Consider the following 19,307-nt stretch of genomic DNA (forward strand, 5'->3'; position numbering starts at 1 on the left):
TGTTTGTTTTTATGTTTGTTATTTGAGGCATAGAAATGATATATTTTAGGGTTCTTTAAATTGCATTTTCAGGTACTTTGTTATATGTCAGTTCTGAATTATATAGAATTTTCTGACCTATATATACATCATGACATTTAGGCATTTTTTTCCTAAGGGCTTTTACCTGAGAGGAGAAATTGGAATATGCATTAGAGTTGTGACATAGAAGGGGGTTGTACCTAGAGGCTATTAACTAGTAGGAAATTAGCACTCTTTTATTTAATCTCAAAATTTTTTTTTGAATGTCTGCTGTGTGCAGGAGCCTTTGATGGTTTACAGACAGTGTTACCTATAGCACAGCCTCCATTCTTATAAGACTTCCAACTTTTTTAGGGGTTTACCTATCACTGGAATTAAATATTTTGAAAAGTTTTCATTGACATAATTCATTTCCAATAAGATTTGCCCTTTTAAAGAGTACAATTCAGTAGATTTTAATATATTCACAAAGTTGTGCAACATTCACCACTATCTAATTCCATAATGTTTTCAGACCCACCCTCACCCCAAAGAAACCCTGCACGCATTAGGAGTCACTCCCCATTCTCCCCTCCCCCACCCAGCTCTTTACAATCACTAATCTATTTTTATAGATTTGGTTGTTCTGGATGTTTCAAATAATTGGACTCATATAATATGTGGTCTTTTGTGTCTGTTTTCTTTCACTTAGTGTAATATTTTCAAGATTCATCCGCATTGTAGCCCAAATCAGTAATATTTCATTCTGCTTTAAGTTTGAATAGTATTCCATTGTATGGCTATGAGACATTTTGTTTATTCATTTATCTATTGATAGACATTTCAATTATCCCTATCACTTGCATTTAATTAATATTTTTGGTGCATCTGACTGATTTTAATGATAAAATTGTAGTGTATTAAAACTAGTGACTACCCCACTGTCATGCCTTTAAAGTGAAGAAACCACAAACATTCATATTGAAATCAATGACTCTACAGGTTAAAAATATTCACAGATTTTCACTATTCCATCCCACTGTTTCTCAGTCATTGGAAATTTAACCTGTTCTCAATGTTTGAGAACCTATTTCTGTAGGAAATTTTGTTCATGAAATGAATTTTGGACTTACCACAAAATATGGCCAAGTGAAGAGACATGAGTGTTTTAAATCATATGAGCTACAACTCTATAGTAGAGTATCTGTGTTCTTTTGTCTGCTTTTAAAACCATCCACAAGATGCTCTAACACCTCTGCTCTCTGTTCTACCACTAGCTTACCTTTCCCTCCTGCCAGATGTTTTACCCTACCCATATCATAGGCTTTCTCCCTCTCCTGCTCATGGCATCTGTGTTCCCTTCCTCCCTACATGCCTCATCTTGATTCTTAGCCCTCTGCTTTTTCCTCAACTATTCTGAATCTTACTCATCTTTTAAATTTTAATTTTTTTTGATATATAGTTTACATACCATAATTCACCCTGTGGATGAAATTATCAGCCAAGGACTTTAAAGTCTCTACATTAACTATGCCCAACGAGGAAAGGAAAACATAGCACTCACTATCAGCTATCAGATAAAATCAACTTCAAGACAGAGGGAAAGAAGACCATTTTGGAATGATAAAGGAGTCACTTCATCAGGAGGACATAAGAGTTATGTGTGTGTATAACTGTTCAAAATAACAAAGCTTCAAAATAATTGTCAGAATTAAAGGGAGAAAAAGGCCCCCTTTTGAGTAATTGATAGAACAACTAGGTAAAAAATTAGTAAAGACATAGATGATCTGAAGAAAACTAGCAACTGTGTTATCCTGGTTGATAATTATAGAACACTGCACCCTACAACTGTAGAATACACATTCTTTTCAAGTACATTTGGTATGCTCACCAAGACAGACTACATGGGGGGTCTATAAAGGAAGTCTTAATAAATTTAAAAAGATTTAAAGAATACAAAGTATATTCTATGACTCAAGAGAATTGTGTTAGAAGTCAACAATAATATAAATTTAAAATTTTGGAAATTAAACAGCACACTGTTTACTAATCCTTACATCAAAGAAGAAATTGTAAGAGAAATTAGAACAGAGTGATGATGGAAATACAACATATCAAAGCTTGTGGGAGGCTAAACTGGGTAGTTCTCCCTTGCCAGCCCTCTAGCAGTGCCCTCCACCACTTCTGGGGCTAGGGTCTCTGTGCTAGCCCCACCCCTGACATCCAACTTGGAGACCCATGCAGTGTCCCCAGAGGGACTGAGAGGAAGACAGAGTATTGCTGATTGGGCCCCCATATTCTCTCTCTCACTTGACTTTCTGTTCCTTGTTGGGGAAGCTCATGGTCTGTGATTTGATGATGAGGTTACAAGGATTAGCAGTTGGGAAGTGACTGGAATGAACACCCCAGAGCCATCACCTGCTTGCTTTCTTAGACTGGGATAGAGGCAGCTACATGTGGCCACAGTGCTAGCTTGCCAATTGGCTGATGAGCCACTCTGGACTTTATCTGAATTACTTTGGTATCAGGCACATTGTGCCCAAAAGCAAGATCTCCTTTGCCTAATCAGAAAGAACTTCAGGACAGAAACATCATAGGCTCTGCCTTCAGTGGACTAATGTTGAATAGGAGAAAATTCATGTATACAACCTAAGTCAAAACAGGCAATTCTGCAATAAAGATGGAGACAAACCATCTTATTTTGTGAGAGAAGAAATCTCAGATAATGGTTCCTTCTTGGTATTGGGGATGGTCTTGAGGCATGGTCCTTGGGAGCCTGGTTTGGGGAAAGCTTGTAACATTGGCTCAGGTTAGATTCCTTCAAGACCCTCCCTGAGGAATTCTCTTGTATTTCTGGTAAGTGACCATGCCTCCCCAAATTCTGCAGGAACAAGAACCAAGGGATTTGATGAGTGTAGGAGCAACGTCAGTCTAAACTCAGACTTTCCTACACGGAGAGTGATACTTCAGGAAGAAGAACCCACAATTGTGTCATTTATGGCAGAGGCTTCAGATTCAATTATGAACTCAGGCAACATCAGAAAATTCATTTTGGTGAGGAACCCTATGTGTGTGATAATGGAAGTAAATGCTTCATTGAAAGCTCAAAACTTACTATCAGAGGATTCATACTGGAGAGAAACATTACAAGTATACTGAATATTTGAAAAGCTTCAGTCAAAATTCTAATCTTCAGCATTAGAGATTTCACACTGGAGAGAAACCCTATGGATGTAACAGTGTAGGAAAAGAAAGGATTTAAATCCATCTCAAGTCTCTTTCAGCACCAGAGCATCCATTTGGGAGAGAAACTTAAAAATCTGTTAAGTGTGAGATAGATAGCCTTTAGTTAGAACTCATACCTTGTTCCACATAGGCAAACTTACAAACTCACAGGGAGAAGCCCTATGAGTGTAAGGTGTGTGGGAAATCCTTTATCTATAGCTTATATCTAACCCAACACCAAAGAATCTACTTCAGAGAGAAGCCCTACAGATGTGATAAATGTGGGAGGGGCTTCTGTTTGAACTCACAACTTGGCCAGCACCAAAGAAGTTACAGCATGGGAAAAAAGCCATACAAATGTAGTATCTATAGGGAGTGCTTCAGCCAGAGCTTCTACCATCATTACCACCACAGAATCCCCACTGGTGAGAAACCCTATGGATGTGATAAGTGTGGGAAAGCCTTTTGTCAAATTGCAAATCTTATTCAGCATCAGGAAGTTTATACTGGAGAGAAACCCTCTGTATTACACTGCTAGGGCTGCCATAAAAGAGTATCACACACTAGGTGACCTAAACAACAGAAATTTTATTTTATCACAGTTCTGGGGGCTGGAAAATGTAAGATCCAGGTGCAGCCAATTCAGTTCCTGGTGAGGATTATTCCTGGCTTGTAGATGGCTGGCTTCTTGCTGTGTGTTCATATGGCAGAGACAGAGTTCTGGTATCTCTTCCTCTTATGAGGCACCATTCCTATTGGATCAGGGCCCCAGCCTTATGACCTCACTTAGCCTCAATACTTCCTTAGAGGCCCCATCTCTAAATACAACCAAATTGGGGTTAAGGCTTCAACATAATTTTGTGGGACATCATTCACTCCATGGCATTCCACACCCGGCCCTTCAAAATTCATGTCCTTCTGACATGAACATACAGTATTTCATCTTAACAGCCCCCCAGATCTTAACTCATACCAGTATCAACTTTAAAGCCCAAAGTCTCATCTAAATATCTAAATCAGATACAGGTGAGACATGAGTAAAGGTACCATTTCCCTAAGGTAAAATTCCTCTCCAGTTGTGAACCTGTGAAACCAGGCAAGTTTTGTACTTGCAAAATAAAATGATGAACAGGAGTAGGATACACATTCCCATTCTAAAAGGGAGAAATCAGAAGGAAGATAGGGTGAAGGATTCTAAATAAGTCCAAACCTAGCAAGGTAAATTGTATTAGATCCTAAGGCTGGAGAATAACCCTCTGGTTTGATGTTCTACTCTCCAGGCCCACTGGATTGGCAGTACCCCTTTGGCCCAGAGGGGTGACCCTGCCTCTGTGGCTTTCTGAGAGGGCCCTGCTGTAAGCAAGGAGTGGCAGCTTTGCCCCCTGGGCCTGTGATGGGATTAGCAGCCCTGACAACTTACGAATAGCCTCTCTTTCCTTGAAGGATAACGCATATTCACACTCTTCCTGTTTCATCCCATTTTCTGTGCCTACTTTAGTGCCAGCTGCAGTGTTTTTGTGGGTATACGTCCATCTCTTCCTGGCTTCTGCTGAGATGGCTGATTAAATTCATGGTTCACACCCATACTAATTACCTTATCAAATTGTTCAGACATGCCCTCAGTGTTCTCCTCAGAACAAGTCTTCTCTCTCTTTTTTTACAATGTAGATAAGTTAAGAATTTTCCAGTCTTCAGTATGGGTTCATTTTTACTTAACAATTCCTTCTTCACTTCATCTCTCTTCTTTTACATTTTACCATAAGTAGTCAGGAGGAACCAAGCCACTCCTTAACACTGCTTTGAAATCTCGGTTAAATATCCAGTCTCATTACTCACAAGTTCAACCTTCCACAGAACACTAGAACACAGTTCACTCGAGTTCTTTGCCACTTTATAGCCAGGATCACCTTTCCTCCAGTTTCCAGTAACCTGTTCCTGATTTCCATCTGAGACATCACCAAATGTCCTTTAACATCTATATTTCTGCCGTCATTTTTTTCATGATTATTTATGTATTCTCTAAGAAGGTGGAACTTTTCTTTTCAGCTCTTCTCTTTCTGAGCCCTCATAAAAATCACCTTTAATGTTTGTATTTCTACCAACAGTCCCTTCATGTCAATCTCAGATTTTTCTAGCATGCACCACAAAATTCTTCCAATCTCTACCCATCATACAGTTTCAAAGCCATGTCCACAGTTTTAGGAATTTGTTACGGCAGCACCCCACTGTCAGTACCAAAATCTGTATTAGTCTGCTAGGGCTGCCATAACAAAATACCATCGACTGGTGACTTAAACAACAGAAATTTATTTCTCACAGTTTTCAAAGCTGGGAAGTTAAAATTAGGGTACTGGCTGATTTGGTTCCTGGTGAGGGCTCTCTTCCTGGCTTTCATACTGCTGCCTTCTTGCTGTGTGCTCACACAGCAGCATCAGAAAGAGAGTAAGCTCTGGTCTCTTCTTATAAAGTACCAACCCTATCAGGGCCCTACCTTTCTGACCTCATTTAACCTTATCCCTTGCATGCCATATCTCCACATATAGACACATTGAGAATAAGGGGTCAACATGAATTTTGAGAGGACACAATTTAGTCCATAGCACCCCACAAATGTTATGAGTGTGGAAAAACCTTTAGTCAAAATTCACAAGCATCAGAGAGTACACAAGTAAAAATTCACAGGGGTGGAGAGAACCCTTAAATACAGTGAATGTGAAACTCTGGATTTGTTCAGTGTCAAGAAGACTGATAGAGGGAGAAAGGCCATAGATACAAGTGACATGTAGGAAGCTTCAATGTGCTAAGCCCATATGGAGCCTGACTCCACATCAGAGTGTTGACACCAGGAAGTGTAAGGAACATGAGGAAGATTCTGATGATATTCAGTGTATGTAAGATCATGGGAGCCCTGTGAATAATCTCTTTCCAATTTGTTGAAAGTATTAGTCTGGGCCATCTACTAGGATATGGAAAGTGCCCTTGGAAACACATCTCCTTAAAAGTGACTTTAAAATTTTTTGTTGATGTGAAATTCACATAACATAAAGTTAGCCGTTTTTTTTGTTTTGTTTTGTTTGTTTTTGTTTTTTTTTGCGTTATACAGGCCTCTCACTGTTGTGGCCTCTCCCGTTGCGGAGCAGAGGCTCCGGACGTGCAGGCTCAGCGGCCATGGCTCACGGGCCCAGCCGCTCCACGGCATGTGGGATCTTCCTGGACCGGGGCACGAACCCATGTCCCCTGCATCAGCAGGTGGACTCTCAACCACTGCACCACCAGGGAAGCCCAGTTAGCCGTTTTAATATGTACAATTCAGTGGCATTTAGTACATTCACAGTGTTGTGCAACCATCACCTCTATCTAGTTCCAGCATTTTTATCATTAAGCAATCACTCCCTATTTGCTCCTCTTCCAAGATACAACCACTAACCCTCTTGTGTCTCTGTGGTTTTAACTGTTGTGGATATTTCATATAAATGGAATCATACAATTAAAAAAAAAACTTTGTGATATGAAAAATGACAGAGTAAGGGAAATCCATGATCGTACCTGCTCAAAAGCAACTAATGGGCTGCCAGAACTGTCAGAATTAACTTTTGTAAAACTTTGGAATCTAGTCAAAACTGGAAGATTTGGTGAAGAAAGAAGCTCCTTAGTTTGTGGCAGGAGAGTACTGTGGCATTTTAAACTGCCTGCCTACCAACTATCCATGAGGAAGCCCCAGCACAAAGACTTTAAATCAACTATCTTAAATATGCATAAAGAGCTAAAGAAAACCATGGACATGGAACGAAAGGAACTAGGTCAACAAATATGTCAACAATGTTTGAACCAATAGAGATTATCAATAAAGAGAAATTATAGAAGGGAACCATATAGGAATCTTGGAGCTGCAAAGTACAATAACTGAAGGGAAAAATTCATTAAAGGGGTTCAACAGCATATTTAAACAGGTAAAATTAAATCTGTACACTTGGAAATATTTCAACTGAGGTTACCCATTGTGAGGAACAGAAAGAAAAGATTAGCTTGAAAAACCTGTGTGACACCATCAGGTTTACTTACATACACATAATGGGAATTGCAGAAGGAAAGGGGAGAGAGAAAATTTCAAGAAATAATATCCAGAAACTTCCCAAATTTGATAAAAGAATAAATCTATATATCCCTGACACTCAACAGACTCCAAGTAGGATAAACTCAAAAAGATCCACACCAAATTGTCAAAACCCAAAGACAGAATTTTGAAAGCAGCAAGTGAGAAGTTGTTTGACCCTCAGATAGATTAACAGCCAATTTCTCACCAGAAACCATGGAGGCCACTAGTCAGAGACATAACACACTTTAAGTCTTGGAAGAAAAACTGTCAACTAAGAATTCTATATCTGGCAAATTATTCTTGAAGAATGAGGGAGAAATTAAGATGTTACCAGATAAAATCTGAGAGAGCTCATTAACAGTAGACCTGCTCTACAAAAACCCAAAAACCAAACCAAACCAAAACAAAACATTCAAGCTGATTTGAAAAGGACACTAGATAGTAACTCTAAACCATAAGACACTAGTACAGAGGCTTGTATAAAAGCCAGTATTATTGTGCTTTTTGTTTGGTTTATAACTTCTGCTTTTTCTGTATGATTTCAGGCAAACACAAAAAATATACATCTATGTTAATGGGCATACACTATATAAAGATGTAATCTTGGACAATTACAAAATAAGGGGAGAGGGATGGAAAAGTATAGGAGCAGAGTGTTTGTATACTATTGAAACTAAGTTAGTAGATTTTTACAAGCTTAACATGTTAACATGGTAACCACTAAGAAAATACTTTAAAATATACAGAAAATGAAAGAAATGATAAAAGTGAAAAAAATACAAGAAAAACATCAATAAATATTTTAAAAGGCAGTAATGGAGGAACTGGGGAACAAAAGATATACACAGAAAACAAAAGGCTAAATGGCAAAAGTAAATCCTTCCTTTTCAGTAATCACATTAAATATAAATGGAATAAACTCCCCAATCAAAAGGCCTAGGTTAGCAGTTTGGATTAAAAAAAAAACCCAAGATCTATACATACACTGCTTACAAGAGACTCACTTTAGATAATATGGACATAAAGAGGTTGAAAGTAAAAGGATGGAAAAATATATTTCATACAAATAGTAATCAAAAGAGAGTTGAGATGGCTGTATCATGAGACAAAACAGATTTTAAATTAGGAAAAGATAATAAAATGAAGAAAGACATATTTATAAAAGGTTCACTACAGAAATAATATATAGCAATTATAAATATAAACATAACCTAGCAATATAGTCCCAAAATATATGGAGTAAAAATGGACAGAATTGAGAGAAAAATAGGTCTGCAATAATGGTTGGTGACTTCAATACTCAGCTTTCTATACTGCATAGGGCAGCCAGACAGGAGATCAACAAGGAAATATAGAACTTGAACTACACTGTAAATCAGTTTCACCTAACATATGTACAGAACACACCACCCAACAATAGCAAAATATATATTCCACTCAAGTGCACATGGAACATTCTCCAGGATAGACCATATGTTAGGCTACAGGTAAGTCTTAAGTTTGAAATGATTGAAATCTTACAAAGTAACTTTTCTGTTCACAATGGAATGAAACTAGAACTGAATAACAGAACTTTGGAAAATTCACAAATATGTGGAAACTAAGTAGGACACTCTTAAACAACTAATGTGTCAAGAAGAAAAATCACAAAGTAGAAAATACTTTGGGAGACAAATGGAAATAAAAACATGACATACCAAAACTTATGGAATATGGTGAAAACAGTGCTTAGAGGGAAATTTATAGCTGTAAATGCATGTATTAAGGGAGAACTCAAATTAATAACCTAACTGTATAACCTATGTAACTAGAAAAAGAAGCACCAACTAAACTCAAGCTAGCAGAAGGCAGGAAATAATAAAAGAGCAAAGACAAAATAGAGAATAGAAAAATGATAGAGAAATCAACAAAACCTAAAGTTGGTTCCTTAAAAAGATTAACAAAATTGACAAACCTTTATCTAAATTGACTAACAAAAAAAAGACTCGTTACTAAAATCAGAAATGAAATTGGAAACTTTATTATCAATTTTTTAAAAATATAGAGGATTATAAGGGAATACTATTAACAGCTGTATGCCAACAAATTTGCTACCCAAGGTGAAATGGACAAATTTTGAGACATGTACAGTTTATCTCAACTGACTCAGGAAAGAATAGAAATTATGGATAGATCTATAACTAGTGAGGATATTGGAGCAGTCATTAAAAAAACCTCCCAACAGAGAAAAGCTCACAATGAGATGGCTTCACTTGTTAATTCTACTAAATATATAAAGAAAAGTTAACACAAATCTTTCTCAAACTATTCCAAAATACTGGAGAGGACACTTTCTGTTTCATTCTGTGACAGATTGCTCTGACTACAGAGGTCTCAGACAAAGACACTACAAGAAAAGAAAACTACAGGCTAATATCCCTTGTGAATATAGGGGCAAAAATCCTCACCAAAATGCTGTAACTCATGACCAAGTGAGATTTACAATGATGTTTCAAAATATTAAAATCCTGTAATATACTTCATTCAGAGAATGAAGGATAAAAACTGCATGATCATTTCAATTGATGACAAAAAAAGCACTTGACAAAATTCAGTACCCTTTCATGGTAAAAACATTCAGTAAACTAGGAATAGATGAAAACTTCTTAAACGTGATAAAGGCCTTATATGAAAAATCCACACTAATGTTGTTCTTTATGGTGAAAGACTGAAAGCTTTTCCCTGAAAAACAGTACAAGATAAGGATGTCAGCTTTTGCCACTTCTGTTCAACATAGTACTGGCAGTTCTAGCCAGAATAATCAGGCAGAAAAAGAAACGGCATCCACATTCAAACAGAAGTAAAATTATTTCTTTCCTCCAGACATTATCTCAAATCTATACAACCCTAGAATCCACAAAAAAATTGTTAGAGCTAAAAATGAATTCAGCAAAGTTTCAGGACACAAAATCAACACACAAGAGTCAGTTGTATTTATGTACGTTTTCAAAGAACTATTCAAACAGGAAATATTTTTTAAAATCCCACTTACAATAGCATCAAAAATAATAAAATATTCAGTAATAAACCAAGCAGGCAAAAGCCTTGTTCACTGAAAAGTGCAAAACATTGCTGAAATTAAAGGAGACCTAAATAAATGGAAAGACTTCCCATGCTATGGATTGGAAGACAATATTGCTAAGATGACAGTAATATCCAAAGTGATCTGTGGATTCAATACAGTCCCTATCAAAGTACCATTCATGTTTTACATAAATAGAAAAACCTATCCTAAAATTCATTTGGAATCTCATAGGACCCTGAAGAGTCAAAACAATCTTGAAAAAGGAAAAGAAAGTTGGAGGACTCGCTCTGCTTGATTTCAATACTTAGCTCCAAGCTACAAACAGAGGCAAAACAGTGTTATACTGCCATAAGTATAAACATATAGATCAGTGGAATAGAACTGAGAGCCCAGAAAAATATTCCTCTTACATATGATCAATTGATTTTTGACAAGGATGCCAAAACTATTCAATTGAAAAAGAACAGTCTATACAAGTGGTGCTTGGACAATTGGATATCCAGAACTAAAAGAACACACTTGAGAAAAATGAAAAATTAGAAAGCCTCTGCAAAGAAATAGAAGATGTAATGAATAAGCATATAGAAATTTCAGAACTGAGAAATATGTACCTGAAAGAAAAAGTTCAGAAGATGGGCTTAAGAGCAGATTGGAGGTAACAGAGAAATTATTGGACTATAAGATGGAATAATAGAAATTACCCAATCTGTGCAACAGGAAGAAAATATACTGGGAAAAAGACGAACAGAGTCTCAAGAATTGTGAGAGTATAACAAAATATCTAACATTTGTGTTACTGCAGTTCTGGAAGAAGAAGCAAAGAAGGGCAGGGTTGAAAAAGTATTAGAATAATTAATTGCTGAAAAGTTCCTAAATTTGGCAAGAGATGTAAACCTACAGATTCAAAAAGCTGAGTGTATCCCAAACATGATAAGCCCACTGAAATCCACACCAGGATACATTATAATGAAACTGCTGAACACTAAAAATGAAGAAAACATCTTGAAATCAGCTAAAAAAAATAACACATTTCTTACAGAGGAAGAAAACTATTAGAATGGTAGTGAATTTCTCATCAGAAATGAGAGGCTAGATGGAAAGTGGTGTGATGTTTTTCAGGCACTGAAGTAAAAGAATTGTAAACGCCAAATCCTGTATGAAATGAAAATATTTTTCACAACTGAAGAGGAATCATAAAAAAGAGATACATCATGCAGACATTAATCAAAGGAAAGCAAGAGTGGCTATATTAATATCAGGTAAGATAGACTTCAAAGAAAATTACCAGATACAGAGGGTGATAAATTGGTCAATTCGTCAGCAAGACAGGATCCTTAATGTGTATGCATCAAATAACTGAGCTTCAAAAGATGTGAAGAGAAAACTGAAAGGAGAAATAGACAAATCAACAATTAGAGACTTCAACACCCTCTCTCAATGTTATATAGAATACTTAGACCCCAAATCAGTAGGAGCTCAACAACGCCATCAACCGACAGAATCTAATCAACATTTACAGAACGTTCCACCTAACGATAGCAAAATGCATATTCTTACAGTCAGCCCTCCATATCCATGGGTTCCACATCTGCAGATTCAACCAACTGCAGATCAAAAATTAAAAAAAAAAAATTTTCCGAAAGTTCCAAAAAGCAAAATTTGAATTTGCTGTGTGCCAGCAACTATTTACACAGCATTTACATTATATTTACAACTATTTACATGGCATTACATTGTATTAGGCATTATAAGTAATCTAGAGATGACTTAAAGTATACAGGAGGATGTATGAGGTTATATACAAATACCATGCTATGTAATATACAGGACTTGAGCATCTGTGGATTTTGGTATCTGAAGGGGGGTTCTGGAACCAGTCCTCTGTGGATACTGAGGGATGACTGTATGAAGATAGATACATTCTGGGCCACAAAACAACACATGAAACAAAAAAATTTGTTTACCTTAATGAATTAAAAAAATTTAAATCATGCAAAGTATGTTGTCTGACCACAATGGAATCAAACTTGACATCAATAAGAGAAAGTTAACAGAAAAATCTCTAAGCACTTAGAAAATAACACACTGCTAAATAATCTGGGCATCAAAAATGACATCTCAAGGGAAATAAAAAAACCTGCATGAAAGTGAATGAAAAGGAAACTATGAGATATCAAAATATGTGGGATGCAGTTAAAGCAGTCTTGAGAGAAAAACCTGTAGCACTAAATGTATATGTTAGAAAACAGGAAGTCTCAAGTCAATAATCTAGGCTTCTGCCTCAAGAACCTAGAAAAATAAGAGCAAAGTAAACTCAGAAGAACAAAATGGAAGGAAATAATAGTGATAAAGGCAAAAATCAATGAAATTGAAAATAAAAAGAATAGAGAAAATCAGTGAAATAAAGAGCTGATTCTTTGAAAACAATAAAATTGACTAAACTTTAGCAAGACTAAGAAAAAAAGGGTAGACACAAATTACCAGTATCAGGAATGAAACAAGGGGTATTACTACATACTCTGTAGCCATCAACAGAATATCCACCCATAAATTTGACAACTTAGATGAAACGGGACTGGTTTCCTTGAAAAACAAACTGTTGTACTTTAACTTGACCAATATGGAGTAGATAATTTGAACAGGGCTATAACTATTAGGAAAATCCAATTTATAATTTAAAAACTCCACAAAAGAAATTTATAGGCCCAGGTGATTTTACTGTGGAATTCTGCCAAATTTTTAAAGGAGACTTAAACACCAATGCTACATGATTTTTGTTTCAGAAAATAGGAGGGAACACTTTCTAATTCACTTTATGGATATTATGCTGGTAATAAAACCAGACAAGGCTAATAGGAAAAATGAAAACTACAGTTCAACCTCTCTCATGAATATAGACATGAAAATCCTTAAATTATTAGCAGATTGAGTTCAACAATATATAAAAATAACTGTATACCATTATCAAGTGTGATTTATTCCAGGGACACAAGACTGGTTTCATATTTGAAACTCAATCAGTGTAATCCCCCATATTAACAGGCTAAAGAAGAAAGACCACATGATTATATTAATATCAGTTTATTCAGTACAAGTATTTGGCAGAATTCAATAACCATTTGTGGGGGAAAAAAACACCTTAGAACAATAGAAACAGGGGAACTCCTCTACTTGATTAGGGACATCTACAAAAATATCTATAAGTAGCATAATTCTTTTTTTTTTAAATATAAAATATACATAACAAAATTTTCACCATTTTAAAATGTCCAGTTCGTTGGCATTAAGTTCATTCACACCATTGTGCAGTCATCACCTTTCTTCATTTCCAAAACTTTTTCATCTTCCTAGACTGAAACTCTATCCGTTATATAATAACTCCCCATTCTCCACTCCCCCCCAGCTCCTGGTAACCTCTATTTTACTTTGTCTCTATGAATTTGCCTATTCCAGGTACCTGCTATAAGTGGAATCAAACAATATTTGTCCTTTGTGACTGGCTTATTTCACTTAGCATAGTGTTTTCAAGGCTAATCTCTGATGGAGCATGTATCAGAATTTCCTTCCTTTTTAAGGCTGAATAATGTACAGTTTTTTGTATATATGTACTACATTTTCTTATCTATTTATCTGTTGATGGACATTTGGGTTGTTGCCACCTTTGAGCTATTGTGCATAATGCTGTTATGGGCATTGGTGTATGAGTATCTGAGTCCTTGCTTTTGATCCTTTGGGGTATATATACTGAGGATTAAAATTGCTGGATCATATGGTAAATTGTATGTTTAACTTTTTTTTTTGTATGTTTAACTTTTTGAGGAACTGCTGAACTCTTTTCCACAGAAACCATACCATTTTACTTTTTCCACAACAGTGCACAAAGGTTCCAGTTTCTCCACTCCCTCCCAAAACCTTTTTTTTTCTGTTTCTTTGGTAATAGCTATCCTAATGGGTGTGATGTGGTATCTTTGTGGAACAGTATTCTTAATGCTTTGAGACATTATGTTTTCCTCCTCATATGAAGAACAAGGAAAGGATGTCTGCTCCCACCACTCTTTTTTTTTCTGCGGTACGCGGGCCTCTCACTGTTGTGGCCTCTCCCGTTGAGGAGCACAGGCTCCGGAAGCGCAGGCTCAGAGGCCATGGCTCACGGGCCCAGCCACTCCGCGGCATGTGGGATCTTCCCGGACCGGGGCACGAACCCGTGCCCCCTGCATCGGCAGGCGGACTCTCAACCACTGCGCCACCAGGGAAGCCCCCACCACTCTTATTCACTTTTGTGCTAGAAGTTCTATAGGAAGGCAAGACAGGAAATAAAATACATATAGATTATAAGGAAAGAAATAAATCTGTCCCTATATGCAAATACCATGATTGTCTATATAGGAAATCTTAAGGAATCTAGGAGAAGAAAAACTCCTAGAGCTAATAAGTGAGTTCATCCATGTTGCAGGATTCAAGATAAGCATACAATTTATTTCTATATCATAGCAATGAACAAAATCTATATCATTTTTAACTGAACTAAAAATACAATACCATTAAAATCAGTAAAAAAAAGAAAAATTAAGGAATTTTTAGGGATCAGTTTTTAAACAAAACCTACTTAGCATTTGTATGCTGAAAACCACAACATGCTGATGAAAGACATCAAAGAACATCTCAGTAAATGGAGAGACATCTCATGTTCATAGATTTGAAGAGTCAACATGGTAAAGATGTCATTTCTTCCTAAATTGATATACAGGTTTAATGCAAATCTTGTCAAAATTCCAGCAGGGTTTTTTGGTAGATATAGATGAGATTATTCTAAAATTTATATGGAAAGGCACATGCCCTAGAATAGGTGAAATATCTTTAAAATGAAGAATAAAGGGGGAGGAATCACTCTACCTGATTTCAAGACCTACAGGATATCTAGAGTAATCAAAACTGTGATTTTCACAGCATCGTAGACATAAAGATAATAGAATAGAGAACCCCTGAATAGAGCCACCAGCAATGTGGGAGAAGGATTGGTAGTCTTGAACACATGGCAGAAGGGTTCAGGTTGAAAGCAGGATCTATCTGTCTATCTCACCCGCGTGCCCCACGCTAGCCTTATTGCTGCCATGGCTCTGGTTAGTGGCTTAGGTTAAGTTGACTAGTGGGCATGGGTGGCTTCTGGGTGAGCAGGGATGTGTCTGTGTTACAGGCATTAATGGCCTTCAAGGATGTGGCTGTGGCCTTCACCCAGAAGGAGTGGAAGCTACTGAGTCCTGCTCAGAGGACCCTGTATCGGGATGTGATGCTGGAGAACTACAGCCATATGGTGTCGCTGGGTAAGGTTAGCCTGTCTCATGTCTCAGACTGCCTGTGGGCATCTTAAGATTTTATGGAGCAGCCACCATTCTTTGGGCTTAGAAAGAAACATATTTTCCCTACACCCAGAGAATATCTGGATTCTATAGAGTTGGAAATAGTGAAGTTATGTGTGTGTGTGTTTCTGGGGGGTTATGATGTTGCATTTCCAGGCCTCTTCCAAGGCTGGGCCCTCCTCCAAAGTGATCTTGCTTTTAGATCCAGGATTCCTCCCTCGCCTTAGTCATCTTTTCTCAGCATTCAGAGAAACTTTGTCCCCCTCCACCCGCCCTGCCATGCTTCCCTACCATCTTAGTCATTGCATTCCCCAGCTGAGTCCAAGTTCTGTGATAGCCTCTTAAGTCACTAACCCAAGATCACCTTGTTTTTCTCCCCGTGAGTAGGAATCGCCTTTCCTAAACCAAAACTCATCATACAACTGGAGCAAGGGGACGAGCCCTGGAGAGAGGAGAGTGACAGTCTTCTGGACCTTTGTCCAGGTAAGTAGGAAACACCAGGCGTACAAGGAGACAAGGCAGTGAGGCGCTTAGCAGGTGAGGAAAGAGGAGCATCTGTGAGCTTCTGGGGAGAAAGCTCTTCTGCAGGCCTCCCTTCTATGCTATCCCACTCAGCCCAGAGAGGGCTTCCCTGGCAACCCCCTCTTTCCTCCCCCATAGAGCCACACTCCGCTCATTTGGTGTCCCTTGTCCAGCACTTCTAGGATCTCCCCATTCTTGAACTTTTGTTGGTTGGCCTGACCTTTAACATAGCACTTATCCTCTGAGACTAAGTCATCTACCCTGCTAGATTTCTGTCCAGTAACCTGGTAACGTTTTTGTGCATTGGTTCTACCCCATTACTTTGTTTCTTCAGTGATGGGTTATTTAAGATTACAACAGGGTATGAAGAATTATATGAGTGCCAATCTGCCTTCCCTGCAGCCTAAGAAATAGACCATTATAAGACCAGGTGACAACCCCCTGGTTATGTCCCACTCCTCCCGCCCCTGAGAATCCGACTTCTGCATTAGCATGCCCATGATTGCCTTTAGCCTTTTAACCATTCAGCAGGTCTTTCAACCATATAGAGAGTTGTTTTGCATATCTGTAAACTTCTCTGCACATAGTATCATATTGTATACCTCCTTCTGGAACATGCCTTTTTTCACCAGTTTTATGTGAGATTCATATTAAAATGTGTAGGTTTAGTTTATACTTTTAAAAATGGTTATATATGATTCCATTATATGAATATTTTAATGCAGATGAATTATCTTGTCCCTTCTTTTGGACATTTGAGTTACCTCCAGTTTTTGGCTATGAAATAATGTTGCTGTATATTCTTGCTACCTCCTTGGAAACACATGCTAGAGTTTCTCTCAAGATGCATACCTAGGAGCACAGTGGCTGGTTCATGGGCATGGGTAGCCTCAACTTGATTAGATTGCCACATTGTGTTCTGAAGCTGTTCAACACCATTTTATACTCCCAGCAGCAGTGATGAGTTCTTGTTCCACATCCTCACATTTTTCACCCATCTGTTAGGTTTGTGGTGAAATCTCATATGGGTTTTGCTTTCCAGTGAGCATGAGCATCTCTTCCTGTGTTGATTGGCCATTGGTGTTTCCTTTTCTGTGATTTGACTGTTCACGGTATTTCCCTACTTTTGATTTGGGCCATTTCTGTCATTGACTTGTAGAAATTCCATACACATTCTGGGAACATTTAGGTCTTTAATCCAAGTGGAATTAGTTTTATGTGAATGTTGGGAGGTAAGGATAAATTTCTGCCTTTTTTTTTCATTCTTTTATTTTCAACATTCCTGGCGTTTTATTTTTGTTTTGTTATTTATTTATTTATTTGCTTCTAAATACAACCATATATCTGTACTTGTACTTTACAGCAAACTCAGTGCTTTTTTCTTTTTTAAAAAATAACTATTATATAAACTATAATTATAGTATAATAGAAAAACATTATTATGGTATAATAGTTAAGGGATAATTATAAGGTATATTATCAAAGTGTAATAAACTACATATATTTAAAGTGTAGAATTTGGTAAGTTTTGACATCTACACAGCCATGAAACCATTGTCATGATCCATATCCTGAGCATACCTTTCACCCCAAAGTTTCCTTGTGCCTCACTGTAATCTCTATCTCGTGCTTCTGCCAGTCCTCCCCTTCCTCCCATACCCGGGCAACCACTGATCTGCTTTCCATCATGGATTTGTTTGCATTTTTAGAATTCATATAAATTGAATCATATAGAATACATACTGGATTCTTTCACTTAACATAATTATTTTGAATTTTATCCATAATGTTGCATGTATCAATAGTTCATTTCTTTTTATTGCTGAGTAGTAATATAGATATCACAATTATTTAGCCACTCACCTGTTAAAAGAAATTTGAGTAGTCTCCAGTTTTGATGAATACAAATAAAGCCTGTATGAACACTCATGAAAAGTCTTTGTGTGAACATACGCTTTTATTTCTTTTGGATGAATACCTGGGACTGGAGTGGCTGGGTTGGATGATACAGGGTATATTTAACTTTTTGTGAAACTCACAAAGTGGCTGCACTATTTCACATTTCCACCAGCAGTATATGAGAATTCTGGATGTTCCACATATTTGTCAATGCTTAGGTATTATGATTTCAATTTTAAGCATTTTCATAGCCAGTAGTGGCATCTTATATGGTTTTACTTGACATTTTTCTAATGACTAGTGATGTTGAGAACCTTTTCAAGTGCTTATTTGCTATCTGTATATCTTTGGTGAAATGTCTTCTCAAATCTTTGGCCCATTTGAAAAGTTGGTTTTTTATGTTTTTATTATTGAATTTTGCAAGTTTTTCATATATTCTGTATAGAACTCCAGTATCAGATATTTGATTTACAAGTATTTTCTCTGTGGCTTGCTTTTTATTCTCTTAATAGTGTCTTTCAATGAGAATTTCTTAATTTTGGTGAAGTCCAAAGTTTCAATTTTTTCTTTCATGAATTTCACTTTTGGTGACATATTTAAGAAATCTTTCCCAAAATGAAGGCCAAAAAGAGTTTCATATATTTTTTCTTCTAAAAGTTTTATAATTTTTACTTTACATTTAGGTCTATATCTTGAATAACTTTTTATACTTGGTACCAGGTCTGGATTTAAGTACAATTTTTCTTTCTTTCTTTTCTTTTGTATACAAATATCCAATTTTCCAGCACCATTTATTGAAAAGACAACCCTTTCTTTACTGAATTTCCTGTGCACCTTTGTGGTAAATCAGTTGTGTATGGGTCTATGTCCAGACTCTTTTTCACTCCTTTCTTTATCTATCTTGATGTCAATACCACATAGTCTTTTTTTATTAATTAATTAATTAATGTTTTAATTAATTAATTTTACTTTATTAGTTATTTTTTGGCCACATTGGGTCTTCATTGCTGTGTGCGGGCTTTCTCTAGTTGCAGTGTGCGGGCTTTCTCTAGTTGCAGTGAGTGGGGGCTACTCTTCATTGTGGTGTGCAGGCTTCTCATTACGGTGGCTTCTCTCATTGCAGAGCATGGGCTCTAGGGCACGC

At 37.0% G+C, this 19,307-nt stretch overlaps 1 protein-coding gene across 2 annotated transcripts in view; it reads left to right on the top strand.

Moving 5' to 3' along the window:
* ZNF169 (zinc finger protein 169) overlaps positions 1-19,307 on the top strand; it is a 49,662-nt gene that overhangs the window by 14,492 nt on the left and 15,863 nt on the right. Inside the window, exons 3-4 of one of the 2 annotated variants that reach the window (XR_003790872.1) lie at positions 15,580-15,706; positions 16,130-16,236. Coding sequence is in view for 1 of the 2 variants with exons in the window: in XM_029203726.1 (XP_029059559.1) it covers positions 15,538-15,706; positions 16,130-16,225 (265 nt within the window). In the remaining variant the exon portion in view is untranslated. Of the gene's footprint in view, positions 1-15,508; positions 15,707-16,129; positions 16,237-19,307 lie in introns of those variants that run through there. The other variant, XM_029203726.1, reaches the window with a different exon arrangement.

The sequence above is a fragment of the Monodon monoceros genome, unplaced genomic scaffold, assembly GCF_005190385.1.
Source record: "Monodon monoceros isolate NGI ecotype Baffin Bay Population unplaced genomic scaffold, NGI_Narwhal_1 Super_Scaffold_5, whole genome shotgun sequence".
In the NCBI taxonomy this organism is placed as follows: domain Eukaryota; kingdom Metazoa; phylum Chordata; class Mammalia; order Artiodactyla; family Monodontidae; genus Monodon; species Monodon monoceros.